Source organism: Lynx canadensis, chromosome B2 (genome assembly GCF_007474595.2).
Source record: "Lynx canadensis isolate LIC74 chromosome B2, mLynCan4.pri.v2, whole genome shotgun sequence".
Classification (NCBI taxonomy): Eukaryota; Metazoa; Chordata; class Mammalia; order Carnivora; family Felidae; genus Lynx; species Lynx canadensis.
In genome coordinates, this window is record NC_044307.1 from 22133228 (window position 1) to 22148271 (window position 15044).

Consider the following 15044-nt stretch of genomic DNA (forward strand, 5'->3'; position numbering starts at 1 on the left):
TTATTTTCTGGTAGGAGGAAGTATTTCAAAATGGTCTTGTACAATTCTTGACCCAGATTTGTTATGAGTCATGTCTCTTAAGGAACCTGGGTACTTTCTAGTAAGGAGAGGGGAGAGAAAAGAATGATACTTAGAGACCATAATCTAGGCTCAAGAGACTCACTGCTACTGCAATGGTTGTTTCTTCCAGTTCTTTTCAGTGGACAGAAGTTGAAAACGTAGTTTTTAAAGAGAAAATGCATTATGAGCTATTAAGGATATTTTCAACTTAAATTTATTTTTTATAAATTCCTTTTATTTGATATTTTATTATAATGGAATTAGATTTCTGACTATCATAGTATGCTCTGATTGAAACACTTCATAGTGTTGCAGGGACTAGTAGAAATAGAAAAAAATATCTTAATGATATTTGTTGATGAAAAATCATGGTAAAAGCAAATCTCCAAAAATGTGTTTGAAGGCCATAAAAGAATAAATACAAAAATATGGGAAAAGATAAGCAGTATCTTCATATATATTTTTTTAATTTTCTTGTTATGTCTTCCTAAAACAGAGATATTTGACAGCAGTTAGAATGTCCACCTTTCAACATTAAAAAAAAATCACACTCCCCAATGGGTGAACAAAGTGAAGAGTAGTCACCTATAATTTAGCTGAATAAGCCACTTTGGAGTCTTAAGTGAGGAGTTCTTCCAACTCCAGAGAGTGCCATCAACTTGTATCATCATTTTAGTGCAAATACAATTTAATTTTGGTGAAATGAGATTCATCCCCCCCGATAAGATTAGTAACTGCATTCACTGAATTTCACATTCTTCATTTGTGAACTGTGAGGAAATGAATGGTAGCTAGAAGATCAATGGGATCCCAGCTATAGCAGCAGGTGGAATGATGATGTACTAAGACAAAATTACCTATACTTTGAATTACAAAACTAACAGTGGTTTTAGATTTGCAATTTAATTACAGACCAACTACCTTTCATATGGAACAAATACCAAAAAAAGTTAATTATTACAAAATATTTCAGAAAAAAATACATAATCTAATAAAATAAAAGCACTGAAAAATATCTTGCTAGAGCGGGGTCAGCTTGGAAAAGTTATTACCAAAGCTAAATACTTTTCCTTCACACAAACTATACTCAAAAATAGCTTTACGAAACTAATTTCTGGCTTAAAACATCAAAGGATTTCTTAGAAACAAATATCTTAACTGACACGGATGGACAGAGAAGAAACAAAGAAGCCGCTTAACCCCAAATTCATACTCTTTAAGACTTCTGAAGTATTACTGCACTGATTTACATCTCTTAATGGAAGAATGTGGTAATCATGGAATGAATCAATGCTAAAGTCATTTTCAAATGAAAAACAAAACAAATTAAACCTGATGCAATCCGACCAAACACGTGTCAATATATAGTTTCAAGATTATTTTACAAAACACCTGCATTTACACAGTAGGCTCCAGGCAGCATTTTCAGACAAGTTCTTTGGCTTTATCCTTGACATGATTAAGTTACACTTTTAAAAGAATTATTTAATAATTTTATGTATTAAATTTCTTTATTCAATACATTTTTCTTTCTCTGGAGTAAAAAAAAAAAGACTGTGCATATAAGATTCAGAGAGGATGCACAAGCAGATAGGGAACTTCTAGAAATGGATGGCACTGGGAGGGTCAGCAAGCATGTGAACCTCACTCAGTTATGACGCTTTCCAAGGATGAGTCAGTCTTGTAGCCATTTTACAAAGATTTTAAAGAAAAATTTCTTTTTGAAGTCAGATTTTTTTAATGCTTTCATTCTTATTCAAAATCGGTCCAGCTCTTAGTCTGCAACAGCAGGAGTTATGATACCCATTTCTGGAGGCTGCAGTACCATCAGAGCATGCCTGTAAGTCACTAAAAAAAAAAGAGAGAGAGAAAAAGAAAAGAATGCCTTTCCCTCCAGATTAAAAAGAATTAATAAAACAATTGAGGAAAGATAGCACTAAATCTAAAATGATTTGCAAAAGAATACTAGGTAAGAAGTGGCTTGAAATTAAAATATGAGGTTTCAAATTCCATTTCTTTGATTTTACTTATGTATTTTTTCTCTTATCCTGCAAATCTTGGCTTCTAATGCCATTAACATGATTGCTTATATCATATTCATTTCAAAATAACAATATCAATATTATCAGTAACAACATGGTTACTAAAACAGTTTACTTTCTCTTTTTTTTTGTTTATTTTACAGTTTTTCTTGTCTTTATGTTATATTCTACGGCAGATATATAGTAAAATTACTCTGTTTTAAAGTAATTTGAGGGGTGCCTGGATGGCTCAGTCAGTTAAGCATCTGACTCTTGATTTCAGCTCAGGTCCATGATCTCAAGGTTCATGAATTCAAGCTGTGCCTAGGGCTCTGTGTTTGACAGTGCAGAGCCTACTTGGGATTCTCTCACCCTCCCTCCCCTCTCTCTATCTCTGCCCCTTCTCTGCTCACTTGTGTGCACTTTCTCTCTCAAAATATTTTTTTTTTAAATAAACTAACTTGAAACATGGGGCACCTGGGTGGCTTCACTGGGTTTAGTGTCCAACTCTTGATTTCGGCTCAGGTCATGATCTCACCCTGGGGAGATTGAGCCCTAAGTTATGGGGCTCTGCACTGGGCATGAAGCCTTATTAAGATTCTCCCTCTGCCCCTCCCCAACTGATGCACAAATGCCCACTCTCTTTTGTGCTATCTTGCTCACTCTCTCTCTCAAAAAAATACATAAATAGGGGCACCTGGGTGGCTCAGTTGGTTAAGCATCCTACTTCAGCTCAGGTCATGGTCTTGCAGACATGAGTTCGAGGCTTGCAGCAGGCTCTGTGCTGACAGTTCAGAGCCTGGAGCCTGCTTTGGATTCTGTGTCTCCTCTTTCTGCCCTTCCCCTACTCACACTCTGCCTCTCTCTTTCTCTCTCAAAAATAATTAATTAATTAATTAATTAATTAATTAAAAAATAAAACCAAAGTAACTTGAAATAGTTCTCTTTTTCAAAGCCACTAATCTATTAGAGTCATATTCATTTGTTTCATTTTGGCTTCGTTTATTTAGAAACTGCTTTGTCTTTTATTTCTATTTGGTTTCGTTTTATAACTTTACAAAACATTTACATAACCTCAAAGTCAAATTACAAAACAATAAAGACACTTCAGAAAGAAAGTCTAACTCCCAACCCTCCCTCCTACACTTTAGATAATAACTTTGTTAATTTTTGGCTTATCTCTACATTTAAAAATGTAAGTACATATGTGTATTTATATAAATATGTATTTACCTACTTACCTATTTATCTCCCTTCTTTCTTAGATAAAAAGTAGTAATCTATATACATATTTTTCCACTTTTTTAATCTAACAAGAGATCCTAGATATCCCTCTGTAGTAGTATATAGAGATCTTCCCAATGCCTTACTATAGTTGCCCATTACCTGGATAATCAAACTTCACCCAACCATTTTTTATTCCAGGAATTCCCCAATTCTTCTGGAGATGGTATTCTTTCTTGCTCCTACCTCTAATACTGTAAAATATATGGAATAAAATATATACATATTCTATGCACCTTATCATACTTTCTTATATACTGCATACATATTTTTGTGTACACACACACACACACACATACACACACAGATATAGATAGATATAGATATAGATATATAGATATACAGATATATATATGTATATATATATATATAGAGAGAGAGAGAGAGAGAGAGAGGGAGAGGAAAGTATGATAAGAGGCATGGAAGACATCGGGAAAATTTAATATCTGCCTAAAGGTCACTTTATTATAAGAAAATGCAGAAAAATAAAAAGAATAAAATAGTCAAAGATAAAAGGGAAAGAAATTCCCAAAGCTGAAGAAAGACTTACATTGTCAAACTATAAAGGATCATAGTGCATCAAACCTGGTAAATGAAAAAAAAAAAAAAAAAAAAAGACCCACACCTAGATGCAAACTGTTTAAATGTCAAAACTTCAAAGAAAAATCCAAACTTTAAAGTCAAGTTAAAAAATATTATCTGTAGAAGAATGAAAATAGATTGAAATTATATTTTTTGTGGATAAAAATTTATTTGTAAACCTTTGCAGTCCTTGGGTTATTACTCAGTTAAAATTGCTTTTATACATTTGTTTTCTATGTGCATTTTCTCTTCTGTGAACTGGTTTTCCTTTTGCTGACTTTAAATGCACTTTATGACTTTCTCATCAATTTATTGAAATTCTTTACATATAAGGAAAATATGCTAACATTTCCTGTTGTTGGACATATTTCTCTAGTTTTTTATGTCCTTTAAATTTTATTGTATCTGAAATTCAAGTTTTATATTTATATTAAAAAACCACATTAGTTATTTCCTTTTTTACCTTTTCTATTATTTTTGTTTGTATAAAACTTTTTCATCTAGAGACCAAATATTCAATTTATTTTTTTCTTTTTTTAAGTTTTTATTTACTTATTGTTTAATAATTTAAATTTTTATTTTAAATTTCCTATGCATTCTATTTTTTAATTCAGATTTTAAATTAATTTTCAATTTATTTTGATGTACAGAAAATTTACCTTTCCCACACAGCCAATTTTCTCAGCTGAATTTAATAAACACTCCAGTCATCTTCTTTGATTTATAATATTTTCTTTACCACATATTAATTTCATAGAAACATGCATATAGTAACATCTATTTCTAAGCTCTCTATTTTGACCCATTAATCTATTTTTATATCAATCGTTTAAATTACAGTGGCTCTATAATACAATCCAGTTTCTAATAGCTTATAGGACAAGGCCATAAACATCTCATATTGTAATGACATGTTAAAAAAGCATTCCCAAATGGCACTTCTAGACCTCAGTGATCTTAAGAGATTTCGATCTCAATAATAGGCATTTGAAACCCATCTGACTACAATGTTATCATTACAATGGTCACAACAGTTAAACCACTATCATAAAAGAATGAAAACAAATGAGGCCGTTACTTTTCAGGATGTTTTGATTGCATCTGGTGAAGGACTTCGCATGTAAATGATCATTGCCCCTTCAAGCACACCCTCATGTTATTTTCTTTTAAAAATGTTCTTTTGTGCTTCTCTACTCAGAAACATTGACTTCAGACTCCGTTGGCACTCCTTTATGTACTGTCCCTGGTTTGTTCCACTGGGAAATGAAGCTCTCGTTTCAGTTTAGGGCCCTTTGCCTAATTGGAGATTGCTGTAAAACCATGGCATTCTGCCTCCAGACCTGGGAAGGCCTGTATGAAGCATCAGAGCTCACATCTGCCAGGATGGAGGGAAGCCCGTAGCACATTTGTCATGTGACTCTGATTGTTCTGGAAACATGAAATGGCTTTGGGATGAATGAGCCATTGATACATATGACATGGATGAATTTCATATAACTAGCCTGAGTGAAAGAAGCCAGAACCCCCAAAAAGTAGACACTGGATTCTTCTTGTATAAAATCTTAGGAAATGCAAATGAATTTACAATGACCAAAAGCATATTCGGGGTTCTCTGGCAGGAGTGGTAGGTCAGAGAGAGAATCCAGAGGGCAGGATTACAAAGGGACATAAGGACATTTTTGTGGTGATGGGTGTGTTTACTATTTCGATTGTGAAATTGTACACTTTAAATGTGTGCAGTTTATGGGATATTAGTATCCACATAAATGTGTGTGTGTGTATGTGTGTGTGTGCATATTTGTTTACAGTTGCATGAAACCAGGCAAATAGTAGGCAAAAGGGAGAAGAAAGAAAGAGGAAGGTAGAACAAAGTACTGGAGATAAGACAAGAACAAGGATTCTCCCAAGAATCAAGCAAAGTTATAATGTAGCCCAGAATGGGGATCTAAGCTGGTTGGACTGAACAGTGCTTTGCAAACCTTAATGTATAGGTAAATCCCTACAGGTGTTGTTACTATGCAGATTCTGATTCAGTAGGTCTTGAGCTGGGGCCTGAGACTGGATTTCTCACGAACTTCCAGGTGCCACTGATGCCACTGGTCTTTCAACAATTTTTTTGATAACAAAGGGCTAGAGCATTTGTTTTCAGTTTGGGTTGCATATCAGAATCACTGATGTGTGAAATTAATTAATTAATTAAATGAAAAAAAAAAAACACCTGATGCCTGGATCTCCCCTACCCCCAGAGATTCTGATTTAATTAATTTAGAGTTCTAAGAGGAATCAGAAGTTTTTGAATCTACTCAGATGATTCTAATGTGCAGCCAAGTTGACAGCCACTCCAAAGAGAGTGGTAAAAGTCTTATCATGGAATGAGAAGGAAAGAGTCCCCAAAAGGTAATAGGGGTAGCATGTATGACCTGGGCTAGAGAAACATAATAAGTCATGTCCCCAATCAGAATCAAACATGCCCCTGTTCCAGACATGCAAATTGACTTGAGTGTAACTTATATCTGTATTGTCCTGCCTTTATTAATGATGCTTTTGACGCTTTCATACCTGGCCTGGGAATAAGTACCAGGCTGATTACTAAGTATGCAGGTGGGGAGCATGGCCTTTCTGAGATTATAGCCACAGGGAAGAAAAGTCCTTGCAATGGAAGAAGCTGACTCAGCAGGCCAGTCAGGCATACACACTTACCAACACATTCACAAAGGATTGTTCATTGATAGGAGATGACCCCCAGCCTGCCTCCTCCTGTCAGTGATGGGCCACACACACCAGGCATGACAGACCATGCTGTATTCTAATATGCCCCAGACTTGTTTTAAAAATCATTTCAGTTCGGCTAGTTTTCTATTAACGTTAATAGCTTGGAAATTATTCTTCGCTCTGTGTTATAGATTCATATCTGCATCATGGAATTTTGATTCTGAAACTACTGATGTCCCAGAATCCTAAAAATGTTTAATGAGACATGTCAATTTAATTGTGCTGCTTGGAACTTAAAGCCAGAGTTTGTCAGCATTTTGCTGACAAATGCCATCCTTTACATGCTGATCTCGGCCACTGATTAGGTTCACCATTGCTGAAATTACATATTGGGAAATGAGCTCTCTTTAGTGGAAACAAAAGACATTTTTTTTTCATTTAGTTGATTAAATTGCAGTTTAGGACCAGAACACACTTACAAGTCTATAAAAACAGTCTGGTTTGGTAATTGTCATTATGTTTAAATTCTGACACAGAGGATGCTGTGTATCTGGATGATGATAAAGAAAGAGAAGAGTATGTCCTGAATGACATCGGGGTTATATTTTATGGAGACTTCAATGACATCAAGACTAGAAGCTGGAGCTATGGTCAGGTGAGGCATTTACAATTTGTCACTGTCAAGGACATTTTTCCTCGATACTTTTTTGTCACATGTTTCACTGCAAGGCACGATATGTGGATATTAGACATGCACAATTCCCTGCTTTTCAGGATCTGAGGCTCCAAGCAGCCTAGGAGCAGAGACTTACAAAGGCATCTGCATAATTTAGCCACTGCAATCACGTCTCTTCAGGTATTACAACATTCCAAAGATCAGAGATTCTATGGATAACATGGCATTCTAGTGAGAAATGCTTGTCATCCAGTACAGAGAAGTCTCATTAGCTCAGACATCATTCTTCAACATCGAATGGACTAAAGTTCTCTTTTTCTTATAAGGAAAAGTGTTTTGATAATGATAACTGCAAGGTGTGTGCTCAACTCAAAGAAATCACCTTTTTTAAATGTTAGTATAAGATACTAGAAAATTAGAAATTAGAATTAGAAAAGACGATCACCATTTCATCAAAGGAGGGCCCACTGGACTTTTGCCTTGAGACATTTTATCAACTGCCATCTCACATGACTGCCTGGATATAAAATAGCAAATGATATTCCATTTTAGATATTCAATAATTCAAACTATTTCAGCTTGGTATCTTTAACAGTGGAACAAGTGACTGATATTTCTACCATATTACCATAAATGAATGCATTGTCCTGTGGATCAGCAAAGGTTCCTCCTTAGCAACATGAGAAAAGGTGAATGTGTTATTTAGTAGAGAGTTTTGGCTGAGCTGATGGGAATTGTGCACCATTGTTCTGGGTATCTAGGGGGCACATTTCATGGAACCCGGCGTCACCAGGTCCCATGATACTTTCTTGGCTTCTCATGTCTTCTTTTGACTTCCATGTGGGCTCCCCTTGCATCCCCTACCCCTGCTCCAGCTTGGCCACTGGGACCTGTGTCATCACTAGTTCTTGCCTTGTCTGCCTGACGTTATGTCCTGCTCATTCACCCGGACTCCTGAGAAATCACGTGCCCACCTGCATTTCTGATGTCCTGCCAAGAGGATCATCTGTGTGTTCTTCTGCTTTTGCAGTCCCACCTTGCTCCCTGGTTACAAGCCCTCCCTTCCTGAGTGACATACAATCCATGATATTGCCTATTGTCTAGTGTTCTAAATCCTAATGTGTAGGTGTGATTCTATTTATGTCCCCAAAGTGACATTATGTAGAAAACTAATAAGAAAAAATTCACCAAGGTGGGTAACAAGTAGGACTGGGAAAGAGTCCCAAGCATGATCAGGACACTCCTCAGCCAGCATGCTGAGTAGTTTTTGGGTATACCCCCTTGAGCACAGCCACCATCTGTCTGTTGTCATCAGAGTCCATGAATACGGGTCTTTCAGTCCAAGTAACCAGCCAAGCCAGTAGTTTGCTGTGATGCAGAGAAACAACTAGTCCTATAACTATTTCTTTACCTCTTCAATTCACTGCTTCATGTCCCACAGACAGAGAAATGGTGCTTAATAAGAACCAGAATAATGAGTTCTTTATTATATACCTGAAGAAATAGTGCCCTTACTTTACTGCATCCATCCCATCAGTTCAGGGTGCACACAAAGTTGGTATGCTAACTGTATTTAATAAAGAACTACATGGCTATTAGCCATTAAGACTATGGTTTCTGTCACAGGTACGTGGGTGGATAATATGCAAGGTGTTTATATTCAGGGAAGTCTCTTGTACAGTGAGGTGCAGTATAGGTGAAGTATCCCCATTTTGCCATTTTATTACTATTTTGTCCTTGTCCCCCTCCTTTTCTTTTAAAAGAAAATCGTGGTGTTTCATGGGGTCAGTAGTTCTTTCTAAGGAAATCAACTATGAACAGCCTCCCGTGCTGCTCTCTGTAGGGGATCCTGAAACATCTTGAAGAACACAGAGATTCTGCAATGGAGCAGACTACCAGGCTGTTCCCTTGATAATATAAACTTTCTCCAGGCCTTCTTGCCTGCCCTTTGACCCTAGAGTCCACTTTGTTTTAAAAGAAGGGAGACCTTGGGCAGACGTTTGTGACACGAGGTCTCCTACTACTTCCAGTGCAAGGTATACAGGCCCAAAGTACCTCCCTGTGATGTACCTGAGAGCCATTTGTTTTCGAAAAGCACAAGGATTCATGTTACTTTTGAGTGGATATTAAGAAGTTTCTCTTGGGGCGCCTGGGTGGCGCAGTCGGTTAAGCGTCCGACTTCAGCCAGGTCACGATCTCGCGGTCCGTGAGTTCGAGCCCCGCGTCGGGCTCTGGGCTGATGGCTCAGAGCCTGGAGCCTGTTTCTGATTCTGTGTCTCCCTCTCTCTCTGCCCCTCCCCCGTTCATGCTCTGTCTCTCTCTGTTCCAAAAAAAAATAAATAAACGTTGAAAAAAAAAAAAAAGAAGTTTCTCTTTTTCTTTTTTTTTTCATTTTATTTTTTAATTTTTCCCAAATAGTTTGAGGATGGCATCCTTGATGCTTGCCTGTATGTGATGGATAGAGCAGAAATGGACCTTTCTGGTAGAGGGAATCCCATCAAGGTCAGCCGTGTTGGATCTGCAATGGTAAGCGAGTACTGATTACTAATATTGACTACACATGTCATTAGCCTCAGCATAGATGCCGGTTCATTAAGAGCTGTTGAAATGATGACTGACACTTTAACTTTTATTTGTTAGAGTCTTGAATTCCCTGAATTTGTTCAGTGCTATAGAACAAAATCTTATCTCAGTACTGTATGTTTCTTTGGCTTCAGACAAATGGTGATAGATGAAATGATACTATAGACCACTTATTCTTAAGAATCTCTTGCTTAGGGACTGAGGAGTGACTGTGACAAAATGTCAGTGACTATTATCTATTAATCAAACAAACAAACATCAAGGAGCACCAAAAAGTAAAAAAAAAATGTGCAAGACACTGCTTTTCTCCATTTTCACACCCATAGTGAGAGTAAAGAAATAAATGACTCTAAATCCTAGCTTCTGTTCTAATGATACCTCACCATAGGGCTTTATAGTTTATAAAAGGTAGTTTAGCTTATGGTTTATAGTTAATTCTTCACATTAACTGCATGAGATAAGTAGGGTGGGCATTACACATACCATTTTACAAGTTAGAAAACAGGATGGTAACAGTTTGTCAGTGATTAAAGCCTCAGCTGGAACCCAGGTCTGCTAACTCCAAATCTAGACACTTTCTACCTCCCATGCTGCTCTCTGTAGGAGATCCTGAAGCATCTTCAAGAATTTAGAGATCCTGCAATGGAACAGCTTCCTGGAGAGGAGATAGAATCACCATGAATGGGAAGGTTGGGGGTCAGGTGTGGAAGGCAGATTAAATGTGTTGCTCAGGTTCTGTGCAGTCCTAGACTGTCCTGATAAAGACAGTACATACATCCTGCCCTTGATACATTAAAGCATACCAAATCTGGTTCATGCGCGGAATATTCCTGAGAAACATTCATCTAGGTGCTATTTCATTTACTCAAAGACTGAGCCCTTCCCCCTCAAAATCCTTTATTATCAATTTCCTTAAGTTTTCTAAAAAAACCAAAATTCTCTCTTCAGAAAAATTTTGTCTTTGAGTTTGGTTTGAGTTAAATAAAATCAATATTGTTCATGTAAACATATTAGAATGAGAGTGATATGAAATTTAATTTCTGGTTAGCTTTTAAGAAGCTGCTTGTTTTTTTAGAGAGAGAAACAGAGAGAGTGAGGGGGAGGGGCAGAGAGAGGGAGCGAGAGAAAAAATCTCAAGCAGACTCCACACTCAGTGCTAAGCCCAACTTGGGGCTCAATCCCACAACCCTGGGAACACGAGCTGAGCCAAAATCAAGAGTCAGATGCCCAACTAACTGAGCCACCTAGTAACCCCCAAAGGTTTTTTTTTACTAGTACTTAAGCTACATGTAAATTTAGAAGATCATGGACATAAAAAGAAGGTAAAAGCCAGTATCTAAAGGCAGTTTTGTTTTTTGTTGTTAGTTTATGTATGACACAATGAAAAGATGATGAATTCTAAAGAATTTAGGAATTTCTTTATAATAACTATTTATGACATACATAAGACCTGTAGTTGATCACTGTTTTTCCTGCTTCCTAGACAAGATTCCCATTTTTCTTTTCCTTTGAAGTTACCATGGCAGGTTTGCAGGGAGAAGGAGGCAACAGCTCTCATGGTTGAATATGAACTAATGCCTTCGTAAGCATTCTGAAATGGCATGTTCACCAGCCTAAGCTTACTCATATGTTGTGTGTATTTTTACTAATCTAGAAACCACTGTCTAACACAAGCAATGCGAGAGGGAAGCAAACATGGAGGTAGACGCACCTGGCCAATGGAAGCAGTGTAGTCTTGTTTTAAGCACACAATCCTAATGCAAATTGCCCTGAATGTTATTAATCACAAAAAGCCTATGGAGTTCTAATTTTGAAAGCCTATAACCCAATGATAAGATTTAGAACTAAACAGAATCTATGGGTGGTCAGGGAGGGATAGTTTGGTTTGGGTTGCCTTTATTTGTAGAGGGGGATGTCTTTCTTGGATGTTAGGGGGCAGAGGCCCCACTGTGGGCCATTTTGGACCATATTTCTGTTTCCACCCCCACCATTGTTTACATATACAGAATATATGTTTGATAGTTTTCAAAACCCTTTCATAACTGTTTTCTCTTTTAATCCTTAGAAGAGCTCTGCAAATCTTTCTAAAATCTATTCCGTTAAAATGATTTTAGAAACTGAAATATTGAGCCTCTGAAAAATCAATAAAAAACATGATCCTTCAAAAAAAAAGTCAACTGTTCTCTGGTCATTCAGACAGTTCCTCTCCTGTTCACAAATTCTGGATATCTATCCTGAAATTGCTGAGTGAAGTTAAACAGAGACTGAAAGAAAAACAAAACAAAGGACCCCCCCCCCAAATTTCTCAAAAATTTGCCTTAAAATAGGAGAAGATGCATTTATTTATTTTTTGAGAGACCCTACGTGTACATGAGCATGAGTAGGGGAGGGGCAGAGGGAGAGAGAGAAGCATAAGCAGGCTTCATGCCCAGCATGGAGCCCCATACAGGACTCCATCTCAGGACTGTGAGATCATGACCTGAGCCAAAATCAGGAGTCAGCCGCTTAACCAACTGAGCCACCCACGTGCTCCAAGGTGTACTTAGAAAGCCCAGAAAGAAAATGTTCTGCAGTTGCACGAGTCCAGCCAGAATGTTGATTCCCAGGCAAAGGAGTCTGTGCCCATTTTCTCAGGGCCTGGCCCAGTCCGTTGGAAAACAGAAACTGCTGGGGGGCTGTTTTAGGAACTCTTCCTAAGCATCTCCCCAGCCTGGTCACCGAGGCTGGAAATCCCTTACAGTGGATACAATACTAAGACAGGCATACATCATGACATGCAAATTCTCTGAGAGGGGCAACAACAATGATTTCCTGAGATCAACTGCTACCAGGAAGGAGTGGAGATGAACAGCCTGGTCCTGGCTGGACACCTGGAGAGGGCCAGGTAGGAACAAGAGGCAAGAGAAGATGATTGGGGCCTCAAAGACAAATTTGCCTACTTTGTCATGGCAAAGTCTAGCACTGAAGATTGGCAGGGAATTTGCAAGGAGTTGGTGAGTGCACCATGCTAAGTGAGTACAGACAATAACTCAGGTTGTGCAAACTTTCTAATGATAACTATGATAATATAAATCTGGGTGTTAAGTGCGCAATCCCCAGATAAAAATCTTTATTGTCCAGTGTCAATGATCTTGACATGTTCTTTGTCATGGGGGCTGGTCTGTGCACAAGAGGATTCTAGCAGCATCGCTGACTTCTACTCTAGAGATGACAGTAGCACCTTCTACCCTCCAGTTATGACAACCAGGATTGTCTTCAGATATTTCCAAATGTCCCCTGGGGGTCAAAAATCACCCCCAAAGAGGCCACAGCACTAACCTCCTTTGTGGTTCAGTTTCCCAGTCCATGCAATGGACACATAACCCTCTCTTCTCACCCGCATAGACGATCTGTCTTCTTAGCTCATTCAAAACTTGCTGGTTTTCATTCCTCTACTGAAGCAAAAGTGGAGGCAGCATTGTGTGGGAAGGGCCCTGGCCCTTGTCAGATCAGACCTCTCAGCTCTGACTCTACCACTAACTTACTGTGTGACCCAGAATAAATCACTCAACCTCTGCAGGTCTCACTTCATCCTTAAAATAAAATTTTGTGTCTCTGCTCAAACCACGTTAGTTATTCCCAGTGGTAACATGGATATCCTTTTATTCTTCAAACCAATGCTTTTCTTTCTTCTATTTTTTTTTCCTTATAAATTCAGTATCTTATTTTCTTCTTATTTGGAGTTGCTGTTACTTCACTTTGATGTGAAAACTGGAAAAGTTTATGACAATCTGGACAGCCTTGAGCTACTGGATTTTCTCTAGAGAAAGAAAGCCTAAAAATCCTGTAATCTCGTTGTTGGGGGATTGGGTCTGAGATGTTATAACCTTACATAAGATAACTTTTATTCAGGCTCTTCTAAACACTGAGGGGTACATTTTACCAAAGCTACACTGCAGAACAATTTGAGAGACAAATATTTTAAATAGAGGAAATTAGAAAAAAAGAAGAATGTTGCCCAAAGTTACACTTTCTCCTTTAAATTACATTGTTTGATTGCTGTTTTTTTTCTACATCATATCTGATGCGACACTCCCCATCAGGACAATTGCCAAGTTCTGGGCCAGGGAAAATTGTAGAAGGATGCTTTGTACCGCCTGAAAATTTATTTTGCTCACAGGACATTAATAAAGCATTCCATTGCTGGCCTTGAATTACTGGGAAGAAACCAGACATGGACTCTGAGCCACTGTCAGACTATCAAAACAGTTGTGCTATGCCATCTGTGACAAAAACAACACGGTTCTGGGAAAGAGGAAAGGCACTGACAATATAGCCTAGCATTACTGCTGGGTGGCTACCTGTCCTCTGACTGATTGGATCTGGCAGCAACTATGGGCAGAGAGGTTCTCCAGGGAGACACACTGCTGCTTCAGTGGCCACTGTTGCGGATGCAACTTGCTTATTCACTGAGAAACCCCTAAAATCTCACCTCCATGGCAGGTTTTCTCCTTTAGGTTGAGATTTTATCAACAGAAAGTCTATGTTGAAATGCACACAAAACCGATTCATGAAATCTGCAAGACCCTCAGGGATCTTCTAGGTGAAGAAGCCCTTGGAAATGATGTCACTCAATGTCACATAGCAAATGAGGGGCTGAGTTGGAACTAGATAGTATTTTTGCTGTCAGATCATATTTCCTAGGAAGGTCACTACCCACACATTAGTACGAATAACACAATTACTACATCAAATTACATAGCTGTCTCCTAAAGAAAACAAACACACACACACACACACACACACAAAGGAATGGCATCCAAAATAAGTGTACTTTGAAACAGGGGATAAGCGAAAGAAGGTGGAAATATAAAAGAATTCTGACTAGCTACAGGCATTGAATCCCTGAGGAAAGAGTTCCAAAAGAGGATGAGGTACTAAATATGGCTTGATGGTGGTATTGGTGGTAGTGACTGCTATAATGACGCCTATGGTGGTAAAACACCCAATATTAACTCATGCATTCAACAAGTAATTGTTGAGAATCTACCAGTCTAGATAGTGGGATACAGGGGCGCCTGGGTGGCTTGATCGGTTAAGCGTCCGACTTCTGCTCAGGTCATGATCTCACGGTCCGTGAGTTCAAG

The 15044-nt window shown here is 38.1% G+C and overlaps 1 protein-coding gene across 3 annotated transcripts in view; it reads left to right on the top strand.

Annotated features, from left to right (window-relative positions):
• F13A1 (coagulation factor XIII A chain) overlaps window positions 1–15044 on the top strand; it is a 165184-nt gene that overhangs the window by 62461 nt on the left and 87679 nt on the right. For 2 of the 3 annotated variants that reach the window (XM_030314906.1, XM_030314907.1), the window contains exons 5-6: window positions 7196–7314; window positions 9754–9861. In XM_030314906.1, coding sequence (XP_030170766.1) covers window positions 7196–7314; window positions 9754–9861 — 227 coding nt within the window. The remainder of the gene's footprint in view (window positions 1–7195; window positions 7315–9753; window positions 9862–15044) is intronic. The other variant, XM_030314908.1, reaches the window with a different exon arrangement.